The 18,557-nt window shown below is 38.4% G+C and overlaps 2 protein-coding genes across 6 annotated transcripts; both read right to left on the reverse strand.

Moving 5' to 3' along the window:
* Positions 1-429: 429 nt before the first annotated feature.
* On the reverse strand, positions 430-4,513 carry LOC144661980 (lactadherin-like). 2 transcript variants are annotated; one of them, XM_078522713.1, is made up of 4 exons: positions 4,447-4,513; positions 1,987-2,434; positions 977-1,284; positions 430-773 (listed from the first exon to the last, which is right to left on the reverse strand). In XM_078522713.1, the coding sequence occupies exons 2-4, from the start codon at positions 2,399-2,401 to the stop codon at positions 627-629; spliced, it is 870 nt and encodes a 289-aa protein (XP_078378839.1). In that variant the 5' UTR covers positions 2,402-2,434; positions 4,447-4,513; the 3' UTR covers positions 430-626. The 2 variants fall into 2 exon arrangements, with proteins under 2 accessions (XP_078378839.1, XP_078378840.1); XM_078522714.1 differs by lacking the exon at positions 4,447-4,513 and having other exon boundaries at positions 1,987-2,446.
* Positions 4,514-7,958: 3,445 nt separating this feature from the next.
* Positions 7,959-17,422, reverse strand: LOC144661977 (lactadherin-like). Of its 4 annotated transcripts, none has more exons than XM_078522708.1 (3): positions 9,942-10,607; positions 8,994-9,271; positions 7,959-8,158 (listed from the first exon to the last, which is right to left on the reverse strand). In XM_078522708.1, the coding sequence occupies exons 1-3, from the start codon at positions 10,348-10,350 to the stop codon at positions 8,018-8,020; spliced, it is 828 nt and encodes a 275-aa protein (XP_078378834.1). In that variant the 5' UTR covers positions 10,351-10,607; the 3' UTR covers positions 7,959-8,017. The 4 variants fall into 4 exon arrangements, with proteins under 4 accessions (XP_078378834.1, XP_078378836.1, XP_078378835.1 ...); XM_078522710.1 differs by lacking the exons at positions 7,959-8,158; positions 9,942-10,607 and adding exons at positions 15,633-15,830; positions 16,766-17,422 and having other exon boundaries at positions 8,857-9,073; XM_078522707.1 differs by lacking the exons at positions 7,959-8,158; positions 8,994-9,271; positions 9,942-10,607 and adding exons at positions 14,402-14,779; positions 15,553-15,830; positions 16,766-17,422.
* Positions 17,423-18,557: the final 1,135 nt, after the last annotated feature.

An 18,557-nucleotide genomic window follows, 5' to 3' on the forward strand; every position in this document is an offset into this window, starting at 1 on the left:
AAAGTATTCGCGTTTGATTGGTTTGCATTACTACGCTCAGTGATTAGTTCAAAACTTCGCGCCACTCCAGCCAGAAAAAGACCAAAACCAATCGTGTCTCGCTGCGCACGTGCTCCCGCGCTCGTGCCGGCTACATGTATTTGCCGAGTGATGGCTCACCGGAGCAATGTTGTGAGGCCAAGGATGCTTTGGTGGGACGACAGTCAATTGAAAACTGCTCTATGTCTTTTGTGATTGGCCAGAGTGATTACTTTGGTTTTGGTTTTACGACACATTCAATTGAAAACTGCTCTAAAGAAGAGGGTAGAATAAAGTAAGAAAACGTACAAGTGAAATAAAAGAGGAAATAACCATTCACTACCAGGATTTTATTTTTATTTTTTTGCAATACGTGATAATTTTAGATATTAATATTGTCTTTATTTACAAGTCAGTACTGCGCTCAGGAAATAAATAGCTGTGGAGCTCCGGTTTTAGGCCCGGCTAAATCTATAGACTATTTTTAAATAAGTCAACTGACTCCTGCTACAACAGAGACAATACAAAAGCATAAGAAACGTTCGTTTTTCTAAGAACGAAGTTCGAAGAAAACTAAAACAAAATGGTCACTGTTTATCAAAGTTATACTACATGACGTCACAACCGTAGAGTTCAACTCGTAAAGCAATCCTTCCATGATATGCTGTAGGTATTATGCGAACGGTATCCGCTTGAAAAGGATTGCCAATCCTGTTCTTAACCACATCATCCTTATTGGTGTTGCCCTGGAAGATCTGGATCAAAGAGAAAGGAACGTGGAATAGTAATACCAAAGGATCAATACTCATATTGAAAGCATTTCTTTAAAACTAGATGCTCTTAGGCCCTTGCAGAGTAACGATGTTATGGTATTTTTTGGACTTAAATAGGTATGGCAAGGAGTGTTTTAAATGTTGCTAATCTAGGAACTAAAGAAGCTAGTTAGCCCATCACTTACCACTCGCTGGTTATTTTTCTTGTATTCTTCAAGGGCTGCACCTCCTGCCTTATACATGATGTAATATCTGGTAACCCACGTCCACATCTTTCCGTTTCCTTGCGTGGCGATGTGTGAGATAAGTTTCACTTCCGGTACAAAGTTCACTTGGAACCACTGGTATCCGGTATCTGTGTATGAAGTCCAACTTCCTAGTGAGCAGTGAAGTCTTCCCCAGGCCACCTTATCGTTAGGGTGTGTGGAAGATATTGAGATCATATTGTCCGTAATTGACCCATCTTCCATTCCTAATGGCTTGGAAATGCAGGCTGTTAAAACAACAGAAAGAGGTAAGACATTTGAGTTTTAAAAACCTCCATAGCAGTGGCAGATGCACCAACGTTGATGATAAGACAAAACCTAACATCTTGGTGTCACTTAATTGTGTTTGAGCGGGGGCAGAAAAAAATGGTGAAATTATTTAAAAAACAGATAAGTTCCCTCACAATCTGGGAACTCGGAGCTGGGCAACTAGGTCGCAGCTCTATATATGCACACGCATGCGTTTAACAAAATACTAAAGAATTTTTCGGCAAAGTAGCTAACTGCAAGCTTTTGATTACTTTCGCCAGTTAATTGCGCTTTGTGCTCATGGATACGGCTTATAATAATAATAGTTTATTTAAACTCTTTTGCAGTTAAAAGAAACTGAATTATCGAGTGACACTTACATGAAATGATAAATCTACTATTTACAATTAAAAATGTATCAAAAAAGGACTACGCATAATATTAGTTACGAAAAGTAGCGGAATGTAAAAAAGCTTTCAGCTCTCTTTGTCCTACATGTTATGGCATTATTATACAGGTAAAACTTTGGCGCTTTCTGCCTTACATTATACTTCGACTTAATAAGTGCTGGTCTCGGTAACAGATGGTGAATAGGATATTCATCTGAATTTATTTGATTCATGCTTCAGTGTCAATGCTTCAGTAAAAAAAAAGGTAGTGCAAAATAAAAATATCCTTACTCTCACAATGAAGTCCAATGAATCGTTTAGGACACTCGCACTTCAAGCTAGGACTGCTGACACAGATTCCTCCGTTTTCACAGCGCATGCTCTCACAGGGATTATAACTGCGAACCACCATACCCATGTAAAATGCTCCCTTCTGTTTCACCAAGTCACCAGGAAAATATTCCTTGGTTGCATTGTTCAGTTGGCATGTTTTATGCAATGAAATATAGTTGACACTGAAGCATTGCGGCTCCAGTTCACAGGAAAATGTGCAGCTTTCAAAGGTCTTGTGATTTAGAGTCCGCATCACGTGACCAGTGAGGACATGATCTGTATCTGAAAAACTGGTGCGGCAAGGGTTCGAGCCAGCGGAGATCTTAGAAAAAAAACTAAAGTAGAGTAATATGAATTCCAGATATGGTAACATTTCTCATCCAAGTGGTGAGAGTGATCACAAGACCTGCAGTAAAAAGACACAATATGCTAGATCGTTACAGGCCCGAAAGTGCTGAAAATTATATTAGTCGCAATTAAAAAATGTACAACATTTAACTCCTACATGACATGTTCCGAAAATTGTTAGTTTGCATTTACTCGATTTGTAAATTAAATTTTCATGATGTGTACATATGGGGGGGGGGGGGGGGGTGTTTAGGAGAACATATAAATTTGCTCTAAACATGGATTTACAAAATCCTGTCCTGCCTGTATAAGCAGTGCTTAAGAACTATAATAACATACAGAATATCTCCAAAAAGTGTCCTAGTCGCTCCTTGCTACAGAAACTGGTATAAACTTCTGACTGATTCGCCACAAGGCCTGAACGCAGACTTCACTTTATTACTCGCTATGTAGAATCAGTCTGCCGTTTGTTGCTTAATTCCATTATATACGCTTTGACGACTTCAACTCAGTGTGGTAAAGGTCACTGATGTCCAGCAGGGGTGGCTTTCCAACTAGGCTTGATCTTGAGCCGTTTTTCGGGCTCAAGGAGGCGGCGGTAATTGAGCCTAAAGTACTTTCTAACGAGCGAGAAATTTAAACGATCGGCAAGACCGACGAAAAGATGTATTCCATTCAGGATCCAGAAATTTGAGAGCACTGAAATTTCGCACACATAAGCTTCAATCAAGAGATTTACCTCAGTAAAATATTCGAGAGCATTCAAACGTCGCGCTACATAAACTGAAATCATCACTGTAGGTGTCCAAAAAAGCTGAATAATAATCTTCTCCTGCGATTCCTTTTTGCATGCACATTTAAAGAACGATTTTTATGATTAAAATCATCTTTTCTATAACGGGTAGACGACTTTAAAACTATAACAGTTTTCAGGAGAGATGTATTCGCCAGCAAAGCGCGTCACCACACCTTGTTAAGTGCCACGCACGACAAACGCAACCACGCGCTCGACTGAATCGAAAAGCGCGCGAGAGTTGTATGTGAAGTTCTTCTCTGGTTTAAACAGTTTATTTCCTTACATTATATTTAGTAGTTGAAGGTACGGTGAAAAAAGTCAGGTGTTTTACAGCTTTTATCAGATCCTGTCTCGCTTCTGGGTTTTACTCGCTGTATTGTCTACACATGGCAGTTAATTGTGAGTATTTCATTATTTTAATCTGACAACTGTCAAGGTTGTACCCAAATAAAACAATTTTCTCACATGCAATTTCTAAAATGCTAATATTTAGTGTTTTCATTTTCAAACTTATCGTAGTTTTGAAATGTTGCAAGTCTTGTTTCTATCAGTAAGCAAAACTATATCAGTTACAGGGTTATAACCTTGCGGGTGGAAATCAACCAACCACTATAAGCTACTATAAATATCGATTTTTTTGATAACGCGCGGAAACAACTTGATAACGTTATATTAACTTTTTCAAGTTGCAATCCGTTTCCATCCGAGCCATCTGCAGTCAAAGATGCACAGTGTCAGTGCTCTAATATAGCAATTTGTAAAAAAAATGGACTATTATTTTTAGGTTTCCTGCGACACTAATATAAATTTTGGCTGTTCAAAAATCTGGTAAAATCCCGCGTGACATTGTCCCTTTAAACAGGTTCATCACTAATCAATAAACTTTAGCTGAATCGTAATTACTTAAGTGTTAAAACAGTTGCAAATTGTACAATTTTAAAGAAGCCTTTAGCAGCCATGCTTTCAACGAAGAAAAAATACTCGATAACTTGAACGAAAATTGAAACACTACAGCTGGAAAGTCAGCTCTGAATCAAAAATAATAACAAATATAAAAAGATAACAAATAAAAGCTACGAAAACTGTAAACGTTGACTTATTGATCCTTTTAGTTAATGCTAGAGTTTTCTTTCTATGCACGACTTGGGACTTCCCCTTGTGGAACACACTACAAAGCTAAGGACTATAGCTTAGACTTACTATAAATTTGAAAATCCACGTTGAACTTTTGATGGTAAAAAGCTGAATCTTTAGTAATTTTAATCCCAATTTACCTGTTATGATATAGTTTCCTTGGAATCAAACACTTCAGTCTCAAATGAGAAGTCGCGCCGCGAAAAAACCGTCCCTTTCTCTAAAGATCAAAGAAGTGAATAAATACACCCACCTATGTGATGAATTATTAATTAATGATGTCATTTTCTTTTTTTAAAACCTGACCTAACAACAAAGAGAGCTTAACAGAAGAACATCGACATTAGCAACAGCAGGAGTGATTCAGGTTTAACGACCTTTAAGGCGTTTACACGGTACCTTTTGTCGGGTGGTGGGCGGGAAAACAACCGGGGGGGGGCCAGGCGCAGCGACAAAACGGCGGAAAACGGAAAAGGAAAAAACTAAAAGAGTTGTATATGAAGTTCTTCACTGGTTTAAAACGGTTTATTTCCTTATATTAGTCGTTGAAGGAACGGTGAAAAAAAAATCCAGGTGTTTTACAACTTTATCAGATCCTGTCTCGCTTCTGGGTTTTACTCACTGTATTGTGTACACATAGCAGTTAATTGTGAGTATTTCATTATTTTAACCTGACAACTGTCAAGGCTCAGTTACCCATATAAAACAATTTCACAAGCAATTTCTAAAATGCTAATATTTAGTGTTTTTCATTTTCAAACTTATCGTAGTCAGTAAGCAAAACTATATGTTGTTCAAATTTTTTATATTTTTAACATTTTTATCTTGTACAGATTTTATTGTCCCAGGGCCCCGATGGATACCAGCCTCGTTGCTGAATGGGCCACCCTTGTTAAATACAGTTTCCTTACCTTACCTTACCTATATCAGTTACAGGACTATTTATGATTGTGATGACGTCATGAGATGCATAGAAAGGATAAGAGATATCGACCTGTCAAGAACCAAGACCGCTATGAGCCAAACCGCCTCATTCTCATTCAATAGCGAAGCGCGCGAGTGACGTCATGACTCAGACAAGACTCAGATAAACAAACCGAAATGGCGGACGATTTTCCTAAAACACTTTCTAAAACAGCCGGTGTTCCTAAAACACTTTTTTAAAACTAAAACTTCGCCTAGATTCCTTCTGTTTCTCTCAGAACACGCTGAAGTTTTCTGAACCTCTTGGGGGGGGGGGGGGGGGTATAATCATTTGCATTCTATTGTTAGACCTCGCGCGCTTCGCTATATTGTTCTAAATGAAGTAGAAAAGCTTTTACCAGCAGTAGAGACAATGGCTTTAATCGGCAGTACACTCCTAATTCTAAAACTTTGAACTTGTTACTTAAATCGAAAGTAATACGTTGCAGCGTATAGATTACCGGTATCCTACTATAACTGGTAATTCATTTTCAAATTTGTGCACTATGTATGTTAAAAACCTACAAATATTGAATATATTTTTTCACTACAATCTTTAAGGAAGGAAGTAGAATAATCTTCCAAGGGAACTAATTCGCAATGGCTTAAACCAGCAGTACACTTTTAATTCTAAAACTTTGAAAACCATAGACAACCCGAAAGCGTAGGTCCAAGGAATTATTAACAGAAACTACAGATTACAATTTCGGACAAAACCAGTTGAGACAAACGCATTTCACAGAGTTCAAGTTTTGCCAATGTCTTGACTTGCAAACTTAGCTTGTTAAAAACATGTTATCCGCCTCTCCCTCATTGTTGTTTCATATGGTTTGCAATTCACCAGGCTTTGTTTCCATAACATGAGATCTTTGACAACATTGAAATAGGGGAGAGGAAATTGACAAAAATGAGCAGTGGTACCAAACTTGGTGAAAATTAGCAAAAGCCTCAACTGTTTTGTCCGAGATTGTAGGTAACAAGTTCGGACTTTTCTGTTTTTTTCTCAGGATAGTTTGAAATATCAATCGTCTCCTTGTATGACTGACATTTCAGGGTTTTGTAGGAAATCTTTGTGAATACAGTCAACTCTCTCTCAGACAGACACCTTCGGGACCGGCTGCAGCCGTCCATCTTAGAGAGGTGTCCGCTCTGTAGAGAGTCGGGGTAACCTGACACCAGTATTTCTGAGATAATAAAGCTAAACCTTTGCAGAATGCAACAAACCTGTGCTTACTGCAACAAGACTAAATTATAAATGGACCATGTTTGCTTGTTAAAGCAAAAATCGAGAGCTTCTACAAACTGTAATACTGTAAGTAGAAAACGACCTCTTCAGTGTCCATACACGTAAGCAGAAAAGTAAGTGGTATACACGTATCCTTAGGGCGCTGACTAACTTTGCTTTAGGTCGATATGAAGTTTGGAAGTATTTTCACTAATAAAACAGGATAAAAAATCGAAAAAATATCAAGTGTCCGTCTTATGGAGGTGTCCGTCTTATAGAGGTGTCCGTTAAGAGAAAGTTGACTTCTACAGGTTCAACGTTATTGTCGGTCGGTTTGTAGTACGCGCGCATGCCATTCAGGAATGCGAGCTGGTAAACTACGCTGATGACACAAAGATCTATTTATCACATCGAGACACACAGGCTGTGGAAGTTGGAGTAAATAAGGACTTAGACAATACAACAAAATGGTTCCGAGAGAATGGCATGCTAGCAAACCCAGAAAAATACCAAGCTCTGCGGCTGGGCACGACGGATTATGAAATGAATATCGAATGTTGTGAAAATACTATTCCTTTATCTAACAAAATCAAACTCTTTGGTGTTACTATTGACAACAAGTTGAAATTTGATGAACATATTGTTTCTGTTTGCCGGAAGGTTGGCGGACAAGTAAATGCACTAAATAGACTTAAGAACTTTTTACCAGTTAAAACCAAAGAGGCGCTGTATCGTGCATTTATATTACCGAACTTGTACTATTGTGACCAAGTTTGGCATCATTGTGGAGCTCGCAACACTAAAAAATTAGAGAGGGCGAACGAGCGCGCCCTCAGATATGTTTACAAAGATAAAACAGCACAATACAAGGAACTATTACAGAGGATCGGTATTGGGAGCACTTTAGAGAGTCGCCGCATCCAGGATATGCTTATCACCATTAATAGCTGTTTCCAGGGCAAAGCCCCCCTTAGTATAATGAATCTAATTAAGACTAGAGACCACAAGTATAATTTAAGAGGAAAAAACATACTTTCATTACCTAAGGTAAATAGTACAAAATATGGTCTCAATTCATTTAAATATTATGCAGCGAAACAATGGAATATGCTTCCAGAAGAGGTTCGCGACAAGGCTGGCACCAAAGATTTTATTAAGCGAATACGAAATCTTGATTTTTAATCTAACTGATTTCAGTCTTGTAATACATTCCTGTAAATAGTTGATTTTTTGATTCGATTTTTTTTTTTAGTATTTTTAGAATTTTTACGAGTATTCAATGTATTTCCATTTTTTTTTAATTATTAGAATTCTTAAATTATAAGTATTAATTGTATTTTCATTTTTAGCACTTTTAGGATTTTTACAATTATTTAATGTATTTTCATGGTGAACCTGGAAACTAGCTTTTAGCTAAGTGTTCTAACCATGTAAAATAAAGTTATCTATCTATCTATCTATGCTCACACATGCGGACAGGGATGTGGCAGTGAATACCATAAACAGCCACTAGTTTGTATCTATTAGTATCCGTACACCTCAAGTCTCATTGCTATACATGAAGCCCAACTTTGTGGATGTATACTGATCCAGTCGGCATTACGAGCAGAAGGAGAGAACTTGGTTGTGACTGCTGTATTCTTGTCTGAGTTTGCCTGGTACAACTGCACACATAATAAAAATACAGTTGAACATCTTAAGAGGAAACAAGGGCCCTAAATATAGACACCAAGGGGGCAGAGCTGAGTGTACTTATCAAAGAGGTAGCTTTTATATGAGTTATTTTTTGTAAGACCAAGTCAACTATTCATAAAATACAAGCTTTTGTATTATGGAAGTGTCTTAGGTTTGACAGTAATGTGGTTCTGTCACAATATTGAGACGGATTTGTTAGGAAATTTAAAGTTCCAACTTAAAAGGTGAAACGTTATAACGTATTCTTGGAAATGACTTCTTTTGGAAAAGTTTGCTAACTCCAGGTTCCCCTAAAAATGACAGGGAGTTCGTCTATCTTTTAGGGGGGTGAAACCTGTGGATTGATACTGCTAAGGGTGCTAAAACCGCTGCTAGAGTTCTTATGGAACCTTAGAGGTGTCTTTAAGATGATCGATAATCATTCAAAAAATGACGTGAACGGTAACTGTTTTTGTTACGCAAATAACTTTTATTTCTGAATTATTTATTTGAAAACAGTCATCCAGTCATCAAACTGCCAATGCCAATGATTTTTTTTTTTAAAAAAATTGGTACCTTTTAGAGGTGTTTTGAAAAATTTCTTTGGCGAGCACCCATCATTTTTATAGGGGAGAAGCCACTCTTGCCCCCTCCCTCTGTAAGGTAGCCTACTTGATCGGCTTTTAGCGGTATTGCTACTTGTCCTGGATGGGATGCAAGTACATTGCTAGTTTCCTCCACCAATTGTTCAAAAAATGTTGGATTTTTTCCCCGGAATGTCCTAGAATATTTAAGAATGTTCAGTGTTTGTCAATGTAAACTTACCCGGACATCATTTACTATAATGTTATTACGGCCATATCGAATTTTGTAAGTCTTCACCCAGCAGCCGTCCAATGGAGCACCTTGTGTAGCTATGGCAACTACGGTTACCTTGGTTACAAAAATAACCTTGATGAACACGGTATTGTCATTTTGTGCAGGCATCCAACAGGATTGTCCATTAAGGCGACCCTTCCATGCATCGTACTCAGGCTTTGTCGAGGAAGCTTGTATGCTTCCATCAGGAATTGCACCACTTTGCATCCCTAAGGCTTGAAGATCTGAAAAAAAACACATTGTCAGTAGTTCACGAATTACTTTTGCTGAGTTCGAGGTATGTAATCGTGGGGATACTGTCGCAATTTTTTTTTAGCTGTTTAGCAAATTTCCAATCTCGTTCCCAGAGCCTGCGTTCCCCTTCACCAGCGGTCGGGAAACTCAACGACTCTGGACGAATCCAAAACCGTAACCAGGAAATCCTGGTTCCGGTGTGATTTTGCGCGTTCGCCAGAGATTGTGGTAAAACGAACAAGTTTTAAACAGCCAATCAGATTCAGACGCCTTGTGGCGGGCTTTCAGAATAGCCCAGAGGTCCCGATCCCTGGCGCAGTCCAGAAGGATCGCGGCCTTTGTGGACGAGATTGGCAGATTTCAGGCTACAAATTGTGGAGAAAACAAGAGAATTGGAAACAGAAAAAATGGTGAAATAATTAAAAAAAAAAAACAGACAGGTTTTTTCCATAATCTACGAACCTGGAGCCGGGCAAGTAGGTCACAGGCTACATATACGAATACGCATGCATTTAACACTGAAAATTATTAGTACTAAAGAATATTTTGGCAAAGTAGCTGCAAGCTTTTGATTTCTTTTGACAGTTTATTGCGCTTTGTGCTCATGGATACGACGTTAAAATAAAATTAAAGGTAGTTCAATAATAAAAATGTTCTTACCTTCACAGTGAAGTCCAGTAAATCCACCAACACATTTGCACTCAGTCAAGCTGGGACTACTGACACACGTGCCTCCGTTTTCACAGCGCATGCTCTCACAGGGGTCATAACTGCGAACCACCATACCCATGTAAAATGCCCCCCTCTGTTGCACCAAGTCACCAGGAAAGTATTCCTTGGTTGCATTGTTCAGTTGACATGTTTTGCACAATGAATCGTAGTTGACACTAAAGCATTGCGGCTCCAGTTCACAGGAAAATGTGCAGCTTTCAAAAGTCTTGTGATTTAGAGTCCGCATCTCGTGACCAGTTAGGACATGATCTGTAAATCTTACACTGGTGCGGCAGTCGCTATAGCCAGCGGAGATCTTTGCAAAAAGGCTGATGTAGAGTAAAATGAATGCCAACATCTCTCATTCAAGCCGTAAGAACAATCACATTATCTGCAGTGAAAAAGGCAGAATAAAATCATTTCAGCTAAAACGTTACAAGAAGTCAGTGAAAATGTTGAAAATCATTCATTATTCATGGCTGGATGATTAGATTTAAGTTCGTCCAACACTCACATGATGAGACTACGGCTCGGAGAATGGGAGACCACTCTCTGTGTATTTGACGATAAATAAATTATCTTATCTTATCTTATCTTATCTTATCTTATCTTATCTTATCTTATCATCTTATTTTATCTTAACTTATCTTTTTTTTATATATAACATGTCCAAGAATGACGGATAAGTTGTCCGCCATTTTTTGTCTATATAAACCTTGGTTCTTCAGTTGACTTGCAGATCCAGACTTGATGCCAAGGTATCTTAATAGATGTGCCTGTTCAGGCTCAGCGAGCCTTCGTTTTCTTCTCTAACCTTATAATAGGAAATTTGATCTTAAGCTCGTTTCAATTGAACAGCTGCATGCCAAGGCAAAATATGTCAATTGGAAATTGCAATTTATCTGATTAATCGTGCGCATATTGTGCACTTTCTGTTAGTTTTAATAATAGCTTATGTTCTGCAAGGAAATTGTTTTTTAGAGGCAACCAATGAAGATTTAAATTGATAATAAGAATCTACCATGTAATATCGAAATTAGGAAGGACCTATCTATAACTTCGTCCAATTAAAATATAATTTGTTGTTTAATTTTTCTTTCTATTAAAACTATTTACATCATAACTAGTTTACTGATTAATGGCAAAATCTTGCCGTTTTCAACTAAATGTATGATTCTGTGTATCACGTAATTTCCGTAAAGGCGTGAAATTGTGAAAAGACAATGCCTGATCGCGTAAATGGCTGTCTCTAGAACTGTCAAAGGACTCCCAAAGCGGTGTTCAAATTGGCTTCCTAAGTTCAAAAACGATTTTCATGATAATACATTATTCAATTTCAGCACTAATTCCTTCCTGTTTGTTTCCAGTAGGTTCAATCTATAGCTCAGTAAGGCGCAAAAGACCAACAGTTCCTTTTTAATTTCACGCGTAATTAGTAGGCCTTGTGCGAGAAAAATTTCAGGAAAATGAGCCATATTTTGATGTCACCTTACTCGAAGTCACTTCTTGCAGTTATACCAAAATATAAATTAGAACACTAGAAGTTTAGCCGGTGCAGCTAAAACAATTATTGACCATCGATGACTAATTCACTATTGTTTATGGTAAGGGCTACTGAATTTATTGAGCCATGCTCACCTTACGACTTTTTAAAAAGAAAAATATCGCTCGGAATAAATTTAAAGCCTAAATTAGTCGCCGCGCCTTTTTAGCTGTTTCAAATCAACTAAATAAATAAATCTTCTTGTTCAAACCAACGGTCAAGTGGGTAATTTCGCCGATGGGGGAACTTTACTGAATAAGAAGGCGCAAGTAGCCGCATGTAGATCGACCTGCGTACTGACTTGCACTTGGTGGCCAAACGGACCCGCCAGTTTACTTGCAAGTGTTCGCAAGTTGCTAAAAAGGCTGTGATAGGATGGTCAAAATGTAGCCAAAATACAAACGAATGACGTGCGTGGGTCTATTATGGGGGATTGAGGGGGGGGGGGGAGGTGTAGTACATTTCGGCTGCAAACCGCCATATTTTGTTCTTCCAAAACTGCAAAGAGCTTTCGTTTTCTCCTAAAATCCAAACCGCTAAAATTTCTTGACCGTAAACCACCAAATCAATAGGAATGTACCCACAACCGACACTCAAACTTGGCTAAAACCGCCAAACCGCCAGGGTAAAATAGACCCGGAAATTGGTACAGTCAACTCCCGTTAAAGCGGACACGCTCGGGGCGTTGTTTAGTGTCCGTTATAGCGAGAGTCCGTAATAGCGGGAGTCATTTCCAGTCAAACCTCTTTCACGGGGAATCTAGATTTTGTCCGTAATAGCGAGTGTCCGCAATAGCGGGGTGTCCGCAAGGCGGGAGTTGACTGTAGTTCCATTTGCTCGATTTGTAAATTTAATTAGCCTGTGCCGTGCCCCTCCCCCCACATAGGCTAAAGGATCTTTATCTCGCAATTATTTAGCTTATGATATAGTATATGGGTTATGTGCGAGTGACCTAATTTTATACGCATTGTCAATTTAATTAATCTGAATACCGTGCAAACACTATTTATTTCTACCAAAATTTCCTTTAAATCCATATAGCACGCCTCCCCACGAATGCGCGGTGGCTTAATGTTTAGTGCGCTAGACTCCGGATTGAGCGCTGGTCACAGTGTCTTTCTCTTTCCAGGTGTGTAAATGGACACCGGAAAATTTAATGCTGCGGGCAACCTTGCGATGGACTAGCATCCCATCCAGGGAGGAGTAGAAATGATTCTAGTCGCTTCTTGCTACGAAAACCTCGATGGATAACATGAAGCTCCGGCCAGACGGGCCACAATGCCCGAACGCAGACTTCACCTTTTTTTCACTTGCTATCTTGGATCAGTGCCGTTTATTACTTATTTTTTTAATACGCTTTGACGAACTAACAAAACCACTTCAACTCAGTATGGTAAAGGTCACTAATGTCTGGCAAGGGTGACTTTCCATTGACTTTTCAACCTTCAAACAGGCGTCAGTATTAGGACCGGTTTAAACGCCGCTCCACTCATGAGCTGAAAAAACGTATAACTTAGTTCGACAGTCCCAACTGTTTATTCACCGAGGGCTGTCGGTGAAACGTTAAAACTGCAACTGGTTCATACGAGAAGCTTCCAATGTGCCGAACTGATTAATACATTCAGTTTAACACAAATCAAGTACGCCGTTGAATCAGCCGTCGCTCTGGGTAAATTTAAACTTAAGTATACTAGGTTTGTGCATGGAATCGGCGTTTGAAGTGGACCTAAGCTAAAGAAAGAAAAAGTTACCTTTTGTTAACTTTTCGTATCTTGTAGTTTCATGGTCCTCTTGACATTTCGGATTCTTGCTCAAACTCGATTTTTTTCACTCAAAAATAATTTCGTTCTCATTGTGTATTCAATTTAACAGCGGGAATGCATTGCAAATCATATAACTTTTCCGGTAATAGGAGTGCCTACATCCTTTTCAGGGTAAATTTTCATAAAACCAATCGAGACATTTTATCAAATTACCGACACAGCTCAAACAACATTCACTTTTGTTTTGGCGGTGCTTAATATATTTGTTGAACCTTGTAAAGCCACACAAAAGAAATCAGTGACATTTTGTTCAAATATTCACTTGTCTGAAAGGAAACTTGTTACAATTTTAACATCAACACAAAACAATTCTGTTTGCTTCTTCTCGAATTTATTGACACAAATAAAAAATTTCAATTCCGGATTTATTCAATTGAAATTGAAATTTTGGGGGTCGGGGTAATATAAAACAAACACTGTCCTAAGTCACAAAACAGATGCCCGTGGACATATAATTATTTAATTTTTCAGGGATTTCTTCAATGTTTTAAAACCCTTTAACATCATATTTACCTAAAAGTTCTGAAAAAAGAATACCATATATAGTAAATTTCTCTAAACATAACATATATGCTGCCTCGTCCCCAGGCGTCCTCCTACTTGGACGTGCACGGTTCGCTTGGCATTGTGGGACTGACGTGCACGTTTCGCTTGGCGGCGCTCCCTGTTTTCCCGCCTTTCAGCCCTAACCGTCCGGCCAATCGGCGCCTGAGGTCGAGCCAGACGAATATGAAACTCAAACAGGTCCTACAGCCGCCCTGAGCATTCTCTTACAACGTAAAATACAAAACAAACAGTATAACAGGGGCTTATAATCGGAAAAGTTATATTTTTCATTGAGAACTATAACGGAAAGAATTTATTATCTGTGATTTGGGGGATCATTTTCGGAATTTTACGGTATGTTGTCCACTATGCATTAAAAAAACTCAAACTTGCTCCAACTTCATCGTCGACGCAAACTTTTGAGATCTGCATGACGCAGTAACTAAGATCATACGAATGGTTTGGCTTTGAATAACTGTAAACATAAGCTCCCTCAATCAAGACGCACTTTTTTGCTATTCTGTTCTAAGAATTGTCAGACATGTCAGCTAAGTTGTCTCTTCGAAAAGCTGACATTCCAGGCTGTTGCAATGATTCTTTTCTCAGAACCGCTTGCTGTTCAAAAACTTTGCCCAGTCGGTTTGAAAGGGATAACGGTACAGTGAACGTACGCATGCTCACACATGCCGACAGGGATGTGGTAGTGAATCCCATAAGCAAGCACCAGTTTGTAGCTAGTATCCGTACACCTCAAGTCTCAATGCAATACATGAAGCCCAGCTTGATGGAGAGATATTTATCCATTCAGCATTTTGGAAAGGAGTGGACAACTTGTTTGTGACAACTGTATTTTTGTCGAAATTCGCCTGGTACAGCTGTATAAACAAGAAAATGAAAATTAGACTCTTGAAAAATACCTTTGGATTTCGCCCTAAAAATATTCGTCAATACCGGGACTGGTCACCTCGGAGATACGTTAATATCTTCATAGTTGGAACGATTACAAGTACTGTACAGTATAGTAAACACTGACCAATACATAAGAAGCTTGTGTCTACTGAATAGGACAAATATAGGATTTCAACAGTCTGTTATTTACTAAAGAGGAAAGGGACTTTGGAAACTCAGTTATTCACTAAATTTTCGGTGATTTCTAAGCAATCATTAAAAAACGCGTCATTTCTCAGCTGACAGTAAAATTTCCGACAAATTCTCAGCTATCAGTTAAACCAATCCACACACTAGATACTTTTCCATCACAGGTTACTGTGTTACATTTTTGTCAGGAGTGCCCTAATATTTTTTTACGATCTTGCTCATAAACACAGCCCAAAAGGCCTCTACTCAGATCTTAATCCGGAGACTACCATGCTAAAGATAGGGCCACCGCGCCTCGCGATCTTTTTTACTTAAAAGTAACTTTTAAAGTAAAGTTAAATTTAAGTTAATTTAAGTAAGTTTCCAAAGTAATTATCGACGTCGTCATTATAAGATACATTGCTAAATACAAAAAAGAGCATCCTAAACTCAGCTGTAAACTGAGCTAGGCTTAAAAATTGACCAACATCCATCAGTTTACAATCTTCATCTAAGATGCTGTTATCATGACAAAACAATGAGGGAGGGATTACACACAACGTCTTTTTACCTTTGGCTCAACTTTAATAGTATTTTGATAACCCCATTTAATAAAGAAACTCTTCACCCAGCAGCCGTCCATTGGGGCACCTTGCGTGGCTATGGCAACAATGGTTACCTTGGTTACAAACGCCACCGTGATGTACTCTTTATTTTGGTTTCGTGCAGGCATCCAACAGGAGATTCCATTGAGGCGACCCTTCCACGCATCGTACCCAGTCTTTGTCGAGGAAGCGTGTATATTTAGATTCGGTATTGCACCACTCGCCATTCCTAGGGCTTGAAGTGCTGATTTGAAAGAAAAAAGGATTGCTAGGTGAAAATAGCTTACATACAATAGTAATAACAATTTTATTGGGCTAAACACAAATACTGGCATCCCATTAGTTTACATTGTGGCCCGATAAGTTACTACATAAGAGATAAGCTAAACATCTACAACAATTACCGTACAATATGTTGGCCTAATTCCGGACGCTTCCGTGTTTAGAGGTTCCGTATTCTTCGCAAATAATAAATAAAATAAAAGACAATGCCTTTTGATAGATTATTTATTATTCTTCTATCACTAACTTTTTATTTACTTTCTTGCTTTGCTCAAATTCGTTAAATGTTCATTTTCGTGGAATTTGTGATGCGAATTATCTAGCTAGGAATCATGGAATCGAATAATTGATCGAGTGACAGTCCCATAGTCAATTTTTAGATTCATTTCAGTTGGTGCGCTATAATGTAATGTTTGACATGAAGGGTAGCTACATCCTTACTTTTAATTTTAATTTCTGTTAACCCAAACGGTATGATACTTCCTCCCACCCGCAGGGGATCGAGGGGGTTAAGTGTCTTACACCTCTAGCTTCCCCCAGTTTACCCTTTTTCCAGCAACCCTCCCAGCTACCCGCAGTTTTGCCTCATAATTTAAGGCCCCGTCCACACTGACTCGGGTAAATTTGAAAACGCATCTTTTTTATATCCGGATAGACCAACCGTCCACACTGAACCGGCGTTTTCGGTCACCGAAAACGGTACTTTTCAAAAACGCTCTCCAAATGGGTTTCGGGTATTACCCGGGTTAATGTGGACGGAAAACATTTTACGCGGCGTTTTCAAATTTCTCCGTTTTTAAATTTACCCGGGTCAGTGTGGACGGCGCCTGAGACAAAAACTGGGTCAATAGACAAAGCGAAATTAAATTGCACTTTCTGTTCATGTAAAGTCCTTACTTTCACAGTGAAATCCAGTGAATCCATCAACACATTTGCACTCAGTCAAGCTAGGACTGCTGACACACGTGCCTCCGTTTTCACAGCGCATGCTCTCACAGGTATTATAACTGCGAACCACCATACCCATGTAAAATGCTCCCTTCTGTTGCACCAAGTCACCGGAAAAATATTCCTTGGTTGCATTGTTCAGTTGGCACGTTTTGTGCAACGAAATGTAGTTGACACTGAAGCATTGCGGCTCCAGTTCACATGAAAATGTGCAGCTTTCAAAAGTCTTGTGATTTAGAGTCCGCATCACGTGACCAATGAGGACATGATCTTTAACTGAAAAACTGGTGCGGCAAGGGTTCGAGCCAGCGGAGATCTTAGAAAAAAGGCTGACGTATAGTAATATGAATTCCAAATAAGGTAACATCTCCAATGTGTTATTCAAGCAGCAAGAATGATCACGTGACCTGCAGTAAAAACGACGCATTGGACTAGACCATTACTGGGAGTACGACTTTAATAATTTTAATACCCTGCAGGTTTAATCTCTCATAATACCCCTGGGCTTTTAGATAATCGGCAGGGCTCAGTTGTTTTAAAAAGCATGATTGAGCTTATCTAGGCTTAACATGAATTACACTTTTCAGTTGAGGTTTTCTGATGATGTTTTGCATCTTCAATTTTGATGTCGACCAATCTCAAAATTTACAAATTATACTGAATAAATTATAACTTCTATTTGCTTCTAAATTAAACCTGAATGAACATTTAAACAAGCTTTTTGATAACCAGAAGCCAAAGTGTGTAGTTCCATCGTTTCTGAAAAATATATTTGTGCTGTCGCTCAGAATGGTCTCCGCTTATGGTCGTTTAGCAACGCCCTTGCTGATAAAACCTCGCTGACTCAATCTTGTTTTTTTTTTTTTTTTTTTTTTAAAAAAAGCTAAGGAAGGTTTTAGCAAGCTTGATTCGGTTATGGCAAGATATACATATTCTTCGCTTCTATATAAAGCTTAAAAAAACTGAAATTAGTGTACCTCCACATAAATCGTGGCGTTTTGATTATGTAATTCACCTCGGACACATCAACCACGCTTAGATTTGTCGATAATATATGACTGCTGGGCAAGAAGATCGACGGTTAACTTTGGGCTGAGAATGCCATATACAACAAAAAAGATAAACTGTTCCACTGGCAAGTTATTTGCTGTAATGCTGCTGAGAAAATTTCACTTACTGACAATCTGAGTGATTTGAAATTGTAAATATCTTCCTTCACAATGTGGGTTGAGGTTTGCTTTGTGACATGGTAAATTAAACATTGTGATTAGTTTTCATTTGCTCAGGAAACATAGTTTATATAAGGGAGAGATTTCGATAAAAAACATTAATTTTTAAATTTAGATTAAAAATTTGCACAAAAATATGAATTTTTTCGACGTTGTCGTCATCATTGGTGTGAAAAATAATTGTTAATTAACCGAAAACCGCTGCTGTGTTTTAATTTTTATTGTACAAATTTAAAACGACAGAATTTTAATATTTCTGAGATAAGTTATTTATCTAGGTGTTCGAACCAGTTGACGTGATCAAAATTCAATTGTAAATGCTGACTTGCTTACTCTATAAATCCGTTCTTTTAACATGTTCTTAATATCCTTAACATCAACAGTGACAATTGAAATTTCATGCAAATTTTCATATCCAGACTACTTTCCCTCAGAAATGCACGACACCGCTAGCTGATTCCTGCTCTTCTAATGTATCTATCTTTACGATTTTTATCCAACTAAAAACATTT

Source organism: Oculina patagonica, chromosome 8, assembly GCF_052425735.1.
Source record: "Oculina patagonica isolate OP01 chromosome 8, crgOcupat, whole genome shotgun sequence".
Classification (NCBI taxonomy): domain Eukaryota; kingdom Metazoa; phylum Cnidaria; class Anthozoa; order Scleractinia; family Oculinidae; genus Oculina; species Oculina patagonica.